This window comes from Oncorhynchus mykiss, chromosome 1 (genome assembly GCF_057628025.1).
Source record: "Oncorhynchus mykiss isolate SJ-2025 chromosome 1, ASM5762802v1, whole genome shotgun sequence".
NCBI classification, from domain to species: domain Eukaryota; kingdom Metazoa; phylum Chordata; class Actinopteri; order Salmoniformes; family Salmonidae; genus Oncorhynchus; species Oncorhynchus mykiss.
Window position 1 is genome coordinate 8,137,501 of NC_143022.1, and position 17,773 is coordinate 8,155,273.

At 44.4% G+C, this 17,773-nt stretch overlaps 1 protein-coding gene across 4 annotated transcripts in view; it reads left to right on the forward strand.

Annotated features, from left to right (window-relative positions):
* The window catches only part of LOC110528753 (calmodulin-regulated spectrin-associated protein 2), a 118,299-nt gene extending 101,026 nt beyond the window's left edge, over nt 1-17,273 (forward strand). For 2 of the 4 annotated variants that reach the window (XM_036985747.2, XM_090235460.1), the window contains 10 exons: nt 34-133; nt 5,235-5,266; nt 5,361-5,442; nt 5,639-7,772; nt 9,146-9,282; nt 9,638-9,855; nt 10,452-10,557; nt 12,709-12,824; nt 13,458-13,576; nt 13,909-17,273. In XM_036985747.2, coding sequence (XP_036841642.2) covers nt 34-133; nt 5,235-5,266; nt 5,361-5,442; nt 5,639-7,772; nt 9,146-9,282; nt 9,638-9,855; nt 10,452-10,557; nt 12,709-12,824; nt 13,458-13,576; nt 13,909-14,214 — 3,350 coding nt within the window. In that variant the 3' untranslated portion in view covers nt 14,215-17,273. The remainder of the gene's footprint in view (nt 1-33; nt 134-5,234; nt 5,267-5,360; nt 5,443-5,638; nt 7,773-9,145; nt 9,283-9,637; nt 9,856-10,451; nt 10,558-12,708; nt 12,825-13,457; nt 13,577-13,908) is intronic. The other 2 variants (XM_036985790.2, XM_090235478.1) reach the window with 1 other exon arrangement.
* Nucleotides 17,274-17,773: the final 500 nt, after the last annotated feature.

Consider the following 17,773-nt stretch of genomic DNA (forward strand, 5'->3'; position numbering starts at 1 on the left):
TTTTAATGAGAGTTATGATGTTTGTGTTTTCAGAGCCAGCCCTCACATCGTTGCGGAACATTCCCTCAGTTCCCATCTCCAATGTCACCAAGAAGAGCTTCATGGAGAGACCGCCCAGCCCAGAACCACCCAGGTACTATTTGTTATTCATTAATGGTCCAGTGTAACTCAGGTGTTACAGCATGTTTGATTCCCACTGGGGGAACCCATAAGAAGATGTATGCACACACTGCACTCTTCCCATAGGAGAACCATTTGAATAACCCTTTTTGGTTCCAGGTAGAACTATTTTTGGTTCCAGGTAGAACTATTTTTGGTTCCAGGTAGAATTATTTTTGGTTCCAGGTAGAACTATTTTTGGTTCCAGGTAGAACTATTTTTGGTTCCAGGTAGAACTATTTTTGGTTCCAGGTAGAACTATTTTTGGTTCCAGGTAGAATTATTTTTGGTTCCAGGTAGAACTATTTTTGGTTCCAGGTAGAACTATTTTTGGTTCCAGGTAGAACTATTTTTGGTTCCAGGTAGAACTATTTTTGGTTCCAGGTAGAATTATTTTTGGTTCCAGGTAAGAACCCTTTTGAGTTCCACATCACTATGGGACCTATCATGGTCCAAACACACCAAGACAGTTGTTAAGAGGGCACGACAACAACTATTAAAATAAAATAAAATGTTATTGGTCGCATACACATATTTAGCAGATGTTATTGGTCGCATACACATATTTAGCAGATGTTATTGGTCGCATACACATATTTAGCAGATGTTATTGGTCGCATACACATATTTAGCAGATGTTATTGGTCGCATACACATATTTAGCAGATGTTATTGTGGATGTAGCTCCAACAGTGCAGTAACCCTCAGGAGGTTGAAGATATTTTGAACTCAGATCCTCAAAAGGTTCTACAGCTGCACCATCGAGAGCATCCTGAATGTGATTTTCTGGATTTTTTTTTCTCATTTTGTCTGTCATAGTTGAAGTGTACCTATGATGAAAATTACAGGCCTCTTTCATCTTTTTAAGTGGGAGAACTTGCACAATTGGTGGCTGACTAAATACCTTTTTGCCCCACTGTACATATGACCTCAATTACCTCGACTAACTCATACCCCTGCACATTGCCCCGGTTCCGGTACTCCTTGTATATAGCCTCGTTATTGTTATTTTATTGTTTTACAATTTTTTCCTTTTTAGTTTAGCAAATGTTTCTTACTTTTTAAAATGTTGCATTGTTGGTTAACCTGTTGTATTTGGCGCATGTGACAAATATAACTTAATTTGATGTAGAACCCTTTCCACAGAAGGTTCTACATGGAACCCAAAATAGTTCTACCTGGATCCAAAAAGGGTTCTCCTATGGGGACAGCCAAAGAGCCCTTTTGGAACCCTTTTTAGGTCCCTTTGGATAACAGTGTCTGCTAAATGGCAAATACAGTATATGTAGTTCCTTCGGGAAAGTATTCAGACCCTTTGACTTTTTCCACATTTTGTTACGTTACAGCCTTATTCAGACCCTTTACTATGAGACTCGAAATTGAGCTCCGGTGCATCCTGTTTCCATTGATCATCCTTGAGATTTTTCTACAACTTGATTGGAGTCCACTTGTGGTAAATTCAATTGATTGGACATGATTTGGAAAGGCACACACCTTTCTATATAAGGTCCCACAGTTGACAGTGCATGTCAGAGCAAAAACCAAGCCATGAGGTCGAAGGAATTGTCTGTAGAGCTCCGAGACATGATAGTGTCGAGGCACAGATCTGGGGAAGGGTACCCAAACATTTCTGCAGCATTGAAGGTCCCCAAGAACACAGTGGCCTCAATCATTCTTAAATGGAAGAAGTTTGGAACCACCAAGACTGTTCCTAGAGCTGGCGGCCCGGCCAAACAGAGCAATCGTTCAGGGAGGTGCCCAAGAACCCGATGGTCACTCTGACAGAGCTTCAGAGTTCCTCTGTGGAGATGGGAGAACCTTTCAGAAGGACAACCATCTCTGCAGCACTCCACCAATCAGGCCTTAATGGTAGAGTGGCCAGACAGAAGCCACTCCTCAGTAAAAGGCACATGACAGCCCACTTGGAGTTTGCCAAAAGGCACCTAAGGACTCCCAGACCATGAGAAACAAGATTCTCTGGTCTGATGAAACCAATATTGAACTCTTTGGCCTGAATGCCAAGGGTCACGTCTTGAGGAAACCTGGCACCATCCCTACGGTGAAGCATTGTGGTGGCATCATCATGCTGTGGGGATGTTTTCCAGTGGCAGGGATAGGGAGACTAGTCAGGATCGAGGCAAAGATTAATGGAGCAAAGTTAAGAGATGTCCTTGATGAAAACCTGCCCAGGACCTCAGACTGGGGCAAATGTTTGCCTTCCAACAGGACAAAAACCCTAAGCACACAGCAACAACGCAGAAGTGGCTTTGGGACAAGTCTCTGAATGTCCTTGAGTGGCCCATTCAGAGCCCGGATTTGAACCCGATCGAACATCTCTGGAGAGACCTGAAAATAGCTGTGCAGCAAAGCTCCCCATCCAACTCTTTGCGCTTAATGGACAATGACCCAAAACTTACCTCCAGGCTGTGTAAGAGCTTGTTGACCAAGAAGGAGAGTGATGGAGTGCTGCATCAGATGACCTGGCCTCAACAGTCACCTGACCTCAACCCAATTGAGATGGCTTGGGATGAGTTGGACCGCAGAGTTAAGGAAAAGCAAGCCAACAAGTGCTCAGCATATGTGGGAACTCCTTCAAGACCGTTGGAAAAGCATTCTAGGTGAAGCTGGTTGAGAGAATGCCAAGAGTGTGCAACGCTGTAATCAAGGCAAAGGATGGCTACTTTGAAGAATCTCAAATATAAATTAGATTTAGATTAGTTTAACACTTTTTTGGTTACTACATGATTCCATACGTGTAATTTTTATAGTTTTGATGTCTTCACTAGTATTCTACAATGTAGAAAAATAGTTTAAAAAAATGAATGAGTAGGTGTCCAATATTTTGACTGGTATTGTATGTAAATGTAACATGCAGTAATTTCAACAATTTTACTGAGTTACAGTTCACATAAGGAAATTATTCAATTTAAATAAATTAGGCCCTAATCTATGGGCAGGGCCCCGATCTGCCTTAGATGGTATAGGCCCACCCACTTGGGAGCCAGGCCAAGCCAATCAGAATAAGTTTTCCCCCACAAAAAGGCTTTAATACAGACCGTTTCTCCTCGATTTCATTAGCGGTCCAGGTGGCTGGTCTCAGATGATCCCGCAGGTGAATAACCTGGATTTAGAGGTCCTGGGCTGGCGTGGTTACGCATGGTGTAGCTAGTTGGACGTACTGCCAAATTCTCTAAAACGACATTGGAGTCGGCTTATGGTAGAGAAATGAACATTCAAATCTCTGGCAACAGCTTTGGTGGACATTCCTGCAGTCCGCATTCCAATCGCACGCGCCCTCAAACCTCGCAACATCTGTGGCATTGTGCTGTGTATTGATCATGCTGTTTAATCGGCTTCTTGATATGCCACACCTGTCAGGTGGATGGATTATATTGGCAAGGGAGAGATGCTCACTAACAAAGATGTAAACAAATGTATGCACAACATTTGAGAGAAATAAGCTTTTTGTGCATATGGAACATTTCTGGGATCTTTTATTTCACCTCATGAAACATGGGACCAACACTTGACATGTTGCGTTTGGTTATTGAGAAGTCTGGTCTCTCTCGCCAGACCCAAGGTGCCCTGCATGCTCCACTGTGGGAAGAGACTAGTCATTATGAAGAAAACATTGTATTTTACAATAATTACCTAACGACTACAATAGAACTGCAGTAGCACACATTCTATTACTTAGGTGAGTACAGTTCAATTCAGCTCAGTTCAATTCAGCTGAGTTCAATACAACTCAGTTCAGCTCAATTCAATACAACTCAGTTCGGCTCAGTTCAATACAACTCAGTTCAGCTCAGTTCAATATAAGTCAGTTCAGCTCAGTTCAATACAACTCAGTTCAGCTCAGTTCAATACAACTCAGTTCAATACAACTCAGTTCAGCTCAGTTCAATACAACTCAGTTCAGCTCAGTTCAATACAACTCAGTTCAATACAACTCAGTTCAGCTCAGTTCAATACAACTCAGTTCAGCTCAGTTCAATACAACTCAGTTCAGCTCAGTTCAATACAACTCAGTTCAGCTCAGTTTAATACAACTCAGTTCAGCTCAGTTCAATACAACTCAGTTCAGCTCAGTTCAATACAACTCAGTTCAATACAACTCAGTTCAGCTCAGTTCAATACAACTCAGTTCAGCTCAGTTCAATACAACTCGGTTTAGTTCAATACAACTCGGTTCAGCTCAGTTCAATACAACTCGGCTCAGCTCAGTTCAATACAACTCGGTTCAGTTCAATACAACTCAGTTCAGCTCAGTTCAATACAACTCGGCTCAGTTCAATACAACTCGGTTCAGCTCAGTTCAATACAACTCGGTTCAGTTCAATACAACTCAGTTCAGCTCAGTTCAATACAACTCAGTTCAGCTCAGTTCAATACAACTCAGTTCAGCTCAGTTCAATACAACTCGGTTCAGTTCAATACAACTCAGTTCAGCTCAGTTCAATACAACTCGGCTCAGTTCAATACAACTCGGTTCAGCTCAGTTCAATACAACTCGGCTCAGTTCAATATAAGTCAGTTCAGCTCAGTTCAATATAAGTCAGTTCAGCTCAGTTCAATACAACTCAGTTCAGCTCAGTTCAATACAACTCAGTTCAATACAACTCAGTTCAGCTCAGTTCAATACAACTCAGTTCAATACAACTCGGCTCAGCTCAATACAACTCGGCTCAGCTCAATACAACTCGGCTCAGTTCAATACAACTCGGCTCAGCACAATACAACTCGGCTCAGTTCAATACAACTCGGCTCAGTTCAATACAACTCGGTTCAGCTCAGTTCAATACAACTCGGTTCAGCTCAGTACAGTTCAGTACAATACAGCACGCCAAAGCTCCCCTGACCTTGAGTATTTTGATGTGGTTATCTGTTAAAAGTTACAGCAACTACAGGGGATTTTGGGTAGAGGTTATACAAACTTATATGGAATGGTATTCTGTGTTGGACATACATGATATACTGCTCAAGCTATGGGGGCCAAAGCTTTAAAAAGAAAAAAGCTTTCATTAAGTTTTCATGATTTGTCAATCTAATTTTCTAAATGTCTCTCTCTCTAGTCTGCCTCTCCGGCCTCAACCTAGGAACTCGGGTAACAAGATCACTTCAAACTTTTGGCTTTCAACATTAATAAACAATTTAATTTGAATGGAGTCCCTTATATCTGATATTCCATGTTTATTTAGTTCATTCTCATCATCCAGGTGAAATGAAGAGATCGACCTCAATGTCCTTTGTGGACGTAGGAACCTGGCCCAAGGAGAAAAGGTGAGTGTCACGGACTATGTGAATAAATTGACATTATCGTTTGGTATATGAGTAGGATGTTTCTGATGTGAAATCGTACGCCTGTTATGCTTACATTACACTGGTTTAGTTGGGTCTTAGTTTTTGGGCCGTGGGATTATTAAAAGCACTACACACACAACAATGGATGGATGGATGGACTGTTTGTTTTTACCAGGTCTGGGCCTTACGGGGTATCCTTCGACATTCCTTTCGACAAAGAGGACACCCAGATGTCTACTCCCCCCGGCCATGGCATGACTCGCTCTACCAGCACAGAGGGCTTCAAGGTCCACCAAATGCCCCGGGGCATGAAGAGGATCCTGTCCTTCCAGCCCATTAATGGACAGGGCGTGGGCATTGAGGAGGAGGGCTGCCCGGACAGCCTAGCAGGCCCCGATCTGCCAAGACAGCCTGGCAGACCTCAACCCAATGGCTCCTCAGCCCTGGATGGGCATGGAAAAGGAGCAGCCATACCCAGCATGGAGGAGGCCCTGCAGATCATCCACAACATCGGGAGGAAGCCCCCACAATGCTCCCTGACGGAGGGTATCAACCATGGCTTCTTCCTGCACAGTCAAAACCGAGGAAGAGGTGTAGTCGGCCTGCACCCCAAGGCCCAACAGGAGAACATGGACCTGGACTCACTGAACACCACTAAAACCACAGAGGTGGACACAGACATCCACTTGAGGACGGAGGACATCGCCGAGATGCTGGACGAGGACTCTTCGCTGGGGGAAGCTACGAGCATAGAGCTGGACATGGACACACTCAGCCCCTGCCTCAGCAGCTCAAGCTACGGCAAATCTCCCTCCACTAGCTCCGGCATCAAGATGACCAGCTTCGCAGAGCAGAAGTTCCGGAAGCTCAGCAAACCCGAATCAGGGAGAAGAACGAGCAGCAGCAGCAGCGGGGGGGGCAGCTCCCTCAAGACCACCCCCGAGGGCTCAGAACTGGGCCTCCCTCTGTCCGTCTCCTGGGCACCCACCCCAGAGCACAGCCCCGTTCATCAACAGAGCATGCCCCTTACCCAAGCCCCTCCCACTGGGCCAGCCCTGGCCCCTCCACCTAGTGACCCGGTTCAGGCCATGGCAACAGAGATGGTTCAGCTGCACATGCGCCTGGAGGAGAAGCGAAAAGCCATTGAGATGCAGAAGAAGAAGGTGGAGGCAGCGTTTACGCTTCACCGCCAGAGGATGGACCACTCCACTTTCCTGGACGTGGTCAAGGGGAAGGCCGACTGTGCCTCAGTAGGAGGAGGAGAGGAGGAAATGGGGAAGATGACTGCAGAGAAGGAGAGGAAAACTGGGAGGAGCAAAGTGGACACGCCTGACGGGGCCGAGCAGGGGCAGGCGCCCTTCGGGGTCTGCTGGCTGAAATCCCCAGGAAGAAGCACGGGAGAAGAGGGAGGTCAAGGTCCCAGCGAGTTGGATCTAGCGAACTACACACGCTCCATGGAGAAGCTCAACCACTCACTGGGCTTCCTGCAGATGGAGATGCAGCGCCTGGCCCAGCAGCAGGAGGTCATCATGGCCATGAGGGAACAACGGCAACAACAGGCCTGGATCATTCCCCCTCCCGAGACCCAGCCCTCACCCCAGAAATATGCTCGCGCCTCTGTCCGCTCCTCCGACTCGCCCTCCCCGACAGACTCGCCTCGCTCCGCCCACCGCTCGCCCACCAGCATCAAGAGGAAGTCGGCCTCCTTCCACTCACGGAACCCCCGCACGCCTCGCCCCAGCGAGCTTAAGCTGGCCCCCTATAACCGCTGCCTGACGGCGCCCCAGTCCGTGGACAGCCTCCCCCGCCTGCGCCGTTTCTCCCCATGCCAGGCCATGGCCTTCACCTACATGGGGGACAAACCCACCGGTGACACCCCTGAGATCGGAGACGGAGACACTGAGCATGTGCTATCCCCAGAGAGAGAGGCTGTTAGTGCATCGTCACCCTCCTCCCCAGCCAAAAACAACCAGAGAACACAACAAGGGACACTAGAGATTTCCAAGAAGGATGATGAGGAGGAGAAGGAAATGGAGGAGGAGAAGGACAAGTACAAAATGGAGGAGATTAAACCCATAGTAGTGTCGACCGTATCTGAAGTGCTGGCCCAGCCAGTGAAAGAGTCCTTTACGGTCACCCCCACAGAGACCCCCCTTATCTCAGACATGTTTGGCCAGGCCAGAAGCAACCTGATTGAGGTGCCTCTGTACGTGCTCAAGCCCCTGGAGGGAGAGGGGATGGAGGAGAGTGAAGGCATGCAGGGGACCTATGGCGATAACGAGAAAATGTCCTGTGGCTTTTTCTTTAAGGTAGGAAGTTATAAGATACACTATGGAAGTTTTAGTTGTTAATTTGTTATGAGAAACAGGAGGTTGGTGGCACCTTTAATTGGGGAGGATGAGCTCGTGGTAATGGCTGGAGCGGAATAAATGGAATGGCATCAAATACATCAAACGCGTGGTTTCCACGTGTGCTCTTTGCCACACATTATTATGAGCCGTCCTCCCCTCAGCAGCCTCCATTGGTCATTTCAATATTTCTGTCCATTTTAGAGAACCCCTTTTGGCTCAAGAGTGTCCCCAAATGTTCTGTATGACCTTTTTCCTACAGTTGCTATTTCAGCTGTTTTCACTCACTGTACAGTTGGAATGGCTTTAATGTTTAATATTAATTAATATTTTCCATCTGAATAATAAGTCCAAAACAATAGCCATTACGTCAGTGTGGAAATGACATATTCTGGACATTTGGCTGTAATTGCTTTGGTTCTGTTGGCAGCCATCTTTGTTTTTTGGAAAGGATACACTCTGTTTTCTTAATATGAGATGAGGAATGGCTCTTTAAATAGGTCGGGCTGAGGACACCATGGTTCTTCCTATTGTGAGGACGGTAACTAGCCAGTCGTCTGTCGCTTCATCTAGGTCACGAAACTGGAGCTTGTGAATGATTTAAAATGCAGCTGCTGAAAAGTGGGTTGGCAGAGATGTTGAGCTAGTTGTTGGATAGTTGTGATGAGGTCACATTTGAAATCAAATGATCCGTTTTTTGCACGTGGTATTGGATCTTGAGTGTGCTATAGTAAGAAACATTGGTCAGCACAGGGATGCTATTAGAGACCGTTCACAGTTTAGTTGTAAAATTGCTTTAATACACTCAGCAAGGGGCCATTGCTCAGACTCTTAGACTAAAAACCATGCTCAATCAAATCAAATTGTATTTGTTATTCTGCCGAATACAGTGAAATGCTTACTTTACAAGCCCAACAACCAGTGTTGGTTAAGATACCCCCCCACACAAAAAAAGTAAGAGATAAGAATAACAAATAATTAAAGAGCAGCAGATCAATTAAAAGTCTCCATTGACAGTGCTAGCATGTTCAGGGGAGTCTCCACTTAAAGGGATTTTCAGTCCAGAGGAATAGGTACTGTATAATCTTGGTCTGTGAAACTGCTCCTTTAAATGTACCAGAAAAAACAAAACAACAGCTCACATTAGCCAGGGAATTCCTGGACTACGTTCAGTAGCCACACTGTGTCCTACGTAGCAGATAGAAAATCCATGAATAGAGCCAATGTGATTCCTTATTTCTACATGTCATGTTTGTTCTACATACAAGTTTGCTGAATTGCGACCCTGTAGTGGGTTCCTGGCTGTAACTGACTGTGTGTGTCTCTGCCCACAGGGTGATGGGAACGGGGAAGACAACATGGCTCAGAAGAGAGCTGCTCTCCTGGAGAAGAGGCTGAAGAGGGACAAGGAAACGCAGCAGAAGAAGCTGCAACAGGAGGCGGAGCTAGAGCGGAAGAAGGAGGAGTCACGGTGCATACTATGTATTCCATTCCACCTCACGCGTGCTCTCATACATATATGCAAACCCACGTCCAGACACTCCCACTTGATTGTAGAGGAAAGTTAAACAAAAAAAAAAGTTGTTTTAAAAGCCTGTCACACATTGTATCATGCCTTTTAGATGTTAATTAATCCAATTGTATTTGTCAAAGTACATCAAATGGTGATGTAATGGATTGTGATTGTTTGGTCTCATACTATGAACAATTACATCCCATAGTTTATGTACGATTACGTCTCGGTCGTAGATTTAGCTGTTCTTCATCTAGTATAATCTACCATCTTCTATTGACGCTCATAAACGACCATTCCTCTTCCCTCTCAGAGTGAAAGCGGAGGAAGAGCACGCGAGGAAGGAAGATGAGAAAAGTCGCCGGGAGTTAATCAAGCAGGAGTACCTGAGGAGGAAGCAGCTCAAGCTCATGGAGGACATGGACACGGTGATGAAGCCGCAGCGGCCGTCCGGCGCCAAGCATAGGAGAGCCCGGCCCAGGTCCATCCACCGGGACAGCATGGACTCCAGATCCCCGGCCAGGGCAGCAGGTAACTGTGGAGACGACCTCTCTCAAGAGTCAGGAGTCAATGGTGGTGTTGTGTTGGCGTGGCGATTGTGCCTGAGCAAGCCACCTGTGATAAAACACTGTTTCTCTGCAGCTCAGCATGGCTTCTTATGGCAGACCAGAGACGGTTGCAGTAGAGATCTGCATGCCATCTACTCGTGCTACTAACCATTTGCATTGCTTCCTTGTGAAAGCATCTTATTTTAAATGCAGTAGTTAACCCTGACGGATTTCTTAACTGCTTTGCCAAACCAATTTGACTCATTTGAGCTTGTAATGTGTTGCATGAATCGATCTCTGGTAGTCTGGCAAAGACACTTCATTATGCTATGTGGGACTCTGGGTGGGTTCCTAGGCAACCAATGTCCGTTTTTAACTATGAACGTGAACTCCAAATCAAATGCTTGTCAAATTGAATGAGCCATACTGGAGGTGTGTTTTAGTTTGCGCACATCAGATGATGCTGCAGCTAGTCGTGACAAGGTGGGCGGCGTCTGTGATCGTGGTGTAACTGTGTGGTCCAGTCTTTGGCCAAACTTGTGTTTCACATCTAGGTTTCACAACCTCGTGTTTTTTCAGTGCCCAGCTTGTCTCTGGCCTCTCTCAACCTGGGGGACAGCTTGTGTCTGGCCTCTCTCAACCTGGGGGACAGCGACACTGTGCAATCTGAGAAGAGAACACCAAGGTCAGACACCTTTCTGTTTACAGTATATAAAAAAAGATGCATAAGTAGGCGTACTTGTATTTCATCTTAACATTTATTCTACTCTTAAGTGGTGAATCCTAACTTCCACATTCAATTTGACTTGAGTGGAAATTAGGATTCGTCCTAAAATTACACTATTGACACTGTTTCATTGAACTTGAGTATCACTTCTGACCTACTTTGTTAACCCCTTTCTCCCACCAACAGCTTTTAACTCAGCTAACACGTTCTATATTCTCTGCACTCTTCTTTTCTTTACCTACCCTCTCTTTCTTACATACCCTCTCTTTCTTTACCTACCCTCTCTTTCTTACCTACCCTCTCTTTCTTACCTACCCTCTGTCTTACCTACCCTCTTTCTTACCTACCCTCTCTGTCTTACCTACCCTCTCTTTCTTTACCTACCCTCTCTTTCTTACCTACCCTCTCTTTCTTACCTACCCTCTGTCTTACCTACCCTCTCTTTCTTACCTACCCTCTCTTTCTTACCTACCCTCTCTTTCTTACCTACCCTCTGTCTTACCTACCCTCTTTCTTACCTACCCTCTCTGTCTTACCTACCCTCTCTTTCTTACCTACCCTCTCTTTCTTACATACCCTCTCTTTCTTTACCTACCCTCTGTCTTACCTACCCTCTTTCTTACCTACCCTCTCTGTCTTACCTACCCTCTTTCTTACATACCCTCTCTTTCTTTACCTACCCTCTCTTTCTTACATACCCTCTCTTTCTTTACCTACCCTCTCTTTCTTACCTACCCTCTCTTTCCTACCTACCCTCTCTTTCTTACCTACCCTCTCTTTCTTACCTACCCTCTCTTTCCTACCTACCCTCTCTTTCTTACCTACCCTCTCTTTCTTACCTACCCCCTCTTTCTTACCTACCATCTTTCTTACCTACCCCCTCTTTTCTTTACCTACCCTCTCTTTCTTTACCTACCCTCTCTTTCTTACATACCCTCTCTTTCTTACCTACCCTCTCTTTCTTTACCTACCCTCTCTTTCTTACCTACCCTCTCTTTCTTACCTACCCTCTCTTTCTTACGTACTCTCTCTTTGACCTCCTAATGTTCTGGAACTGTCAGAAGTGCCAGCTTACACTCTGGCAGTCTGTGCTTCTTACTGAGCTCTCCTAAACTGAGAAAGAGAAGGTTAGTTCCTGTGTAGTAGTTTAAACCTGAAGCCACCTCACTCTCCCAGCTTCTGTAGATGTGTAGCTCAGTTGGTAGAGCATGGCACTTGCAATGCTAGGGTTGTGGGTTTGATTCCCACGGGGGGGGGGGGGGGACCAGTATGACTCACTACTGTTTTAGTGGCTCTGGATAAGAGTGTCTGCTAAATGACTAAAATGTAAATGTAAGAACGTGAGTTCTAATGGCAAGTCTTAAGACACTGGGCCAATACCAAGTACAGGGCTATGTTCATTAGGGCATGCAAAGGAGCACTTAAGACACTGGGCCAATACCAAGTACAGGGCTATGTTCATTAGGGCATGCAAAGGAGCACGTTTGCAATGTTTTCATCCGTTTGGTGCCTAATGAACGTGAACCATGTGATGCCTCATGGTTCCACCAAAACCCTTCACTGTGACCTTGTCAGATCTCACCATCAACCCCTGCTTTAATGCCTTTTTTCCCCTCTCTACACAAAACAGGAAATATCCCTGCCTATATTCCACGTGCTGCATTCACTAACAGACCGTCACCTCTTCCCCATGCTAAGTCTGTCTCAACCAGATGTGCTGGTTGAGATATAGGTGTTTGTAGTAACTGTCCCCGTTAGAGGACTTGATTTCATCACATTGCTTCACAGTTGTTTGACGTCTAAGAAAACGGAGTCGCGTGTATTTTGTGCGGCTGGACCTCCAACGGCTCCGTTTCCTTAGACTGTGTAGAGCTCTTGAGAACGCTCGTACTTGATATACAAAGAACAGTACTGGCCAAAGCCCATCCATGTCAAAATTATCACATTTTTAGGGTAGACACCGTTTGTACTTTGCACACACACAGCCTGTAGTGAAGTCCTTAAAGAGGCTATACTCTACATATGAGGTAACAGCCCTTGGAGAGAGGTGACCTACGTAACTGTGTGTGTGTGTGTGTGTGTGTGTGTGTGTGTGTGTGTGTGTGTCAGGCCTGATTCTGCAGATGGTTTTCTGTCCCCTTGTCGATCTGGGAGCCGGACTGGGGAGGACGATTGGGAGAATGGCTCCACTGCCTCATCTGTGAAGTCAAACACCGAGTACACCGGTGGGTGGTCACCACATCGCCACTAAGACACATTTATTATCTGTGTTATAATTTATCTTGATTATCTCTGTGAAGTTCTGAAATACAGCGGGACACTTCATGCTGTTTATGACATCTGATTTTGATTTTGTGTCCAATTCATCATTTCAAATTGCTATCATATTTTCATATTTAAAATGTTAATACCACTAACCCGCTTGAGTTACGTTTTTGTCACTCTGCACTAGGGTAGGAACATTCTGATAACTTAAACAAAACAGGTTGGCGGATTCCCAGATGTTCTGCTTATTCTCTCTCGATTCCAGGAATCTTCCAACCGGAATTTCTGAGAAACCAGTGCATTTTGGGAAAGTTACATGGCATATATGCCATGATTGTTCTGCATTAATTATTGATTTTGACTTGAGACAAGCAAAAACAGAGTGAAATTAATCAGCAAAATTTCAGTCTGAAATGATCAAGAAGAGGCTGATGATAGCGTAGAAGGCCCTTGGTCTTGAGATTCCATGATGAAGGATGTTAAGATGACGCCTATAAATGATTTACTGACAAACTGCTGGCACAACCTCCGAGGCCCTTGGTAGAGTGGTTGCTATGACGATTGATAATCTTTTTCCCCCTTGGTGTGCACAGGGCCCAAACTGTACAAGGAGCCGAGTGCCAAATCGAACAAGCATATAATCCAGAACGCGCTAGCCCACTGCTGCCTGGCGGGCAAGGTCAACGAAGGTCAGAAGAACAAGATTGTGGAGGTAATCTGGTCATTCTATTTCTACAGTGTTGGTCATCTTAATGTACAGCTCATCAATAGAATAAAGTAACTTCTCAGATTAATGGTTTTCATTTGATCATGGTGATATTTACATGACTTTAAGTTGCTTTGGATAAAAGTCTGCTAAATGGCTAATCATAATAGATTATTTACTAAGAATATGCAGATTAGTGTTCATATTCAAAACTGACATTTTTACCTCCAGAAGTCACTGTATTTTTTTAAAAAGCAGCAAGAGGTCACAATGAAAATCATCACGACACGTCTGTTGTCTTGTATGATGATGATCATTTATTTGCTTTGCTTTTGCAGGAAATGGAGAAATCAGAAGCCAACAACTTCCTGGTGTTGTTCAGGGACGGGGGTTGCCAGTTCCGCTCCCTGTACGTATACAGCCCCGAAACGGACGAGGCCACCAAGTTGACGGGCATCGGGCCCAAGAGTATTATGAGCAAGATGATCGAGGGCCTCTACAAGTACAACTCGGACAGGAAGCAGTTCAGCCAGATTCCCGCCAAGACCATGTCGGCGAGTGTGGATGCCATCACTATCCACGGCCACCTATGGCAAACCAGGAAACCAGCCACCCCCAAGAAAGTGTTACCTGCCAAGTCCTAATGGAACTTACCGTATACTCCCAGCCACCCCCGCCATTTCCCTTCAAATTGAACGGTCCACATTCAATTTGCACTTCACTGTACATTTCCATGAGGATTCAGCACCTGCAATGCCAGTTAGATGAACGCATACTTCTTGTACTTTATTATCTCTATCTCTCTTTCTCTCTCTTTCTCTCTTTCTCTCTTTCTCTCTCTCTCTCTTTCTCTCTTTCTCTCTCTTTCTCTCTTTCTCTCTCTCTCTCTTTCTCTCTTTCTCTCTCTCTTCATTCCTGTCCATTTTCCTTTTGAAATTCCAAACTGGACACGGGGACTCGACTCAGTTAAAGAAATGCACAACTGGAATGTGAAAACACTATTTAATATGTGTAAATGAATGTCTCTGATCTGTTTAGTGTAAGAGATTTGTCTGATTTCGAGTCATTTTATTACAGCACGCGTGTGTGTTTTTTTGTGTTTTTTTTGCCCAAGTAGACACAAAAAGGAGAAGGGTACCTACAATGTTTTATCTGGGACACTGCAGCACTGAATGTTACTCATCTGTTCAAATGGTGTGGCCTTACGCTTGTTTTCTTTCTTTCTTTTGTATGTCAGTGCAATAAGCTGATAGTAAAACTATACCTTAGAGGATTTTTTCCCATGTTTTCGGGTTCAAATGCAACATACGTCTGCATAAAGCTGTACACAAGATTGAGGGCAAAAAAGTCAAATACCTTGCAGCAAGCATACAGCTAGCGTTATCCTCACAATACATCTATGTCCGATATAGTATTCCACAACTACGCCAAGTCTATTTATATCTATGTTTTTTTTTAGCTTATTCCTCCTCTTATAGTGTTAAACCAGACTGAACTTCCTTAATGCTGTGGGTTCAGAGCAGGTTTGTGAACCAAAAATAAACTCTAATCTATGTTATCTCCTTTCAATTGTCACAAAAATGGACCCAGATTTGGTGAAATATCAGATAGGTCTGTCCGTAATGATTTGGACCATTTTGAAAATGCGTTTAGATTTAGTATTACAAATTGTGGCCATAAATCCATTATATAGAACATTGTTTTAAAGGATTGCGATTTAGATTGTGTACTTTGAAAATGGAATGGCTTATAAACAGTAGTTATTGTTAATTCTGTTTCAGTTGATTTAGTAGAACTCAAACATTTTCAGAATCCTCTCCTTTTAAAATTCTCAATGTCAAATGACTTATCACACCAGGCTTCGATCACACCAGGCTTCGATCACATTAGGATACTGCTTGACACCAGGCTTCGATGACATTAGGATACTGCTTGACACCAGGCTTTGATCACACCAGGCTTCGATGACATTAGGATACTGCTTGACACCAGGCTACGGTAACCTTCGGATACTGCTTGACACCAGGCTACGATGACATTAGGATACTGCTTGATACCAGGCTACGGTGACATTAGGATACTGCTTGACACCAGGCTACGGTAACCTTCGGATACTGCTTGACACCAGAATACCGTGACATTAGGATACTGCTTGACACCAGGCTACGGTAACCTTCGGATACTGCTTGACACCAGGCTACAGTGACATTAGGATACTGCTTGATACCAGGCTACGGTGACATTAGGATACTGCTTGACACCAGGCTACAGTGACATTAGGATACTGCTTGACACCAGGCTACAGTGACATTAGGATACTGCTTGACACCAGGCTACAGTGACATTAGGATACTGCTTGACACCAGGCTACGGTGACATTAGGATACTGCTTGACACCAGGCTACGGTAACCTTCGGATACTGCTTGACACCAGACTACCGTGACATTAGGATACTGCTTGACACCAGACTACCGTGACATTAGGATACTGCTTGACACCAGGCTACGGTGACATTAGGATACTGCTTGACACCAGGCTACGGTAACCTTCGGATACTGCTTGACACCAGGCTACGGTGACATTAGTATACTGCTTGACACCAGGCTACGGTGACATTAGGATACTGCTTGACACCAGGCTACGGTGACATTAGGATACCGCTTGACACCAGGCTACGGTGACATTAGGATACTGCTTGACACCAGGCTACGGTGACATTAGGATACTGCTTGACACCAGGCTACGGTGACATTAGGATACTGCTTGACACCAGGCTACGGTGACATTAGGATACCGCTTGACACCAGGCTACGGTGACATTAGGATACTGCTTGACACCAGGCTACAGTGACATTAGGATACTGCTTGACACCAGGCTACGGTGACATTAGGATACTGATTGACACCAGGCAACGGTGACATTAGGATACTGCTTGACACCAGGCTACGGTGACATTAGGATACGGCTTATTTATTATTTTGCACATTCATCATGAATAGAAAAATCCAAATATGTCCTTTTCATTTTTTAAAATTTGTGGTAGATGCCACACTTCTTCTCTTCGATAAACATACTCTGGTAAGATAAAGTACTTTTGATAAAGTACTTTTTTTAGAGACCCGTGTAGGCAGAATGTGACAGACTTTGTTAGTACATACGGGTAGAGTCTTCAACACTTTCCTTTTCGTCTTTAAAACTACTCGAAAGGAGCCTCCTCGAGCAACAACTTCAACAAAGGAAGGTTGGGGATGAAAATATCTGACGACAAATACTATACACACACACATTGGTGTTTTGGTTTTCACAGGGATATATTTAAGGAATTACCAAAAGACGAGTTGCATATGTCTCTGGAAATGTAACGATTATTATTACCACGTTTTTCTGACGTTCCAGGAACTTATTTATTTATTATCACGTTTTTATGAAGTTCCAGGAATTTTGTAGAAAGGGATGTTACAGTGGGACCACTTGTGGTATTTGACTGTTTAAGGTCAAGATTAATGGCTATGTAATTGTTTAAATGGGTATAAGTGGACATTGTGCAGGGCTGCCGTAAGTTCATCTGTCCATCCCTCCTGACAAAGAACTGCTTCCATGTTGTTTATCAGACGCTGTGCTCTCATTCAACCTACTGCTGAACTTTGTAGGTGGGGGTTTGTTTCTCTTTTGCATTGAATAAAATGAAGCGTGTCCTCAAAGTGTTCGTTCCTCAATTGTCATGTAAATAGTCTGCCTGGATAATCAGGGTTGAAAATTTCCCAGGTTTTCTGGAAATCCCTTTTGGAAAATTCCAGAGTTTTAGAATGGAATATGTAGGAAATCCAGTATCCTCCAACCTGGGTTTCTGGAAAACCTAGGAATTTGGGGAAAGTTACCAGGAATTTGGGGAAAGTTACCACGATTTTGCAACCGTAATAACCAGTCATAAGAAACTAAGGTCACTGATTGTCTCCTGCTTTGCTCCCTCAGTATTGTTCAAGGCAATTCTCTTGAGGATTGCTTTAATTCTAATGCTTTGTGCAGTGGAAATAGGTGATATATTGCTAGGTGATATCCCCCAACGCATACTGCAATAACTCCAAAATCAATCCTTATTTTACCCAATGGGACTTAAATATATATATATATATATATATATATATATATATATATATATATATATATATATACACAATGGCTTTAGGTTATAAATGTACTA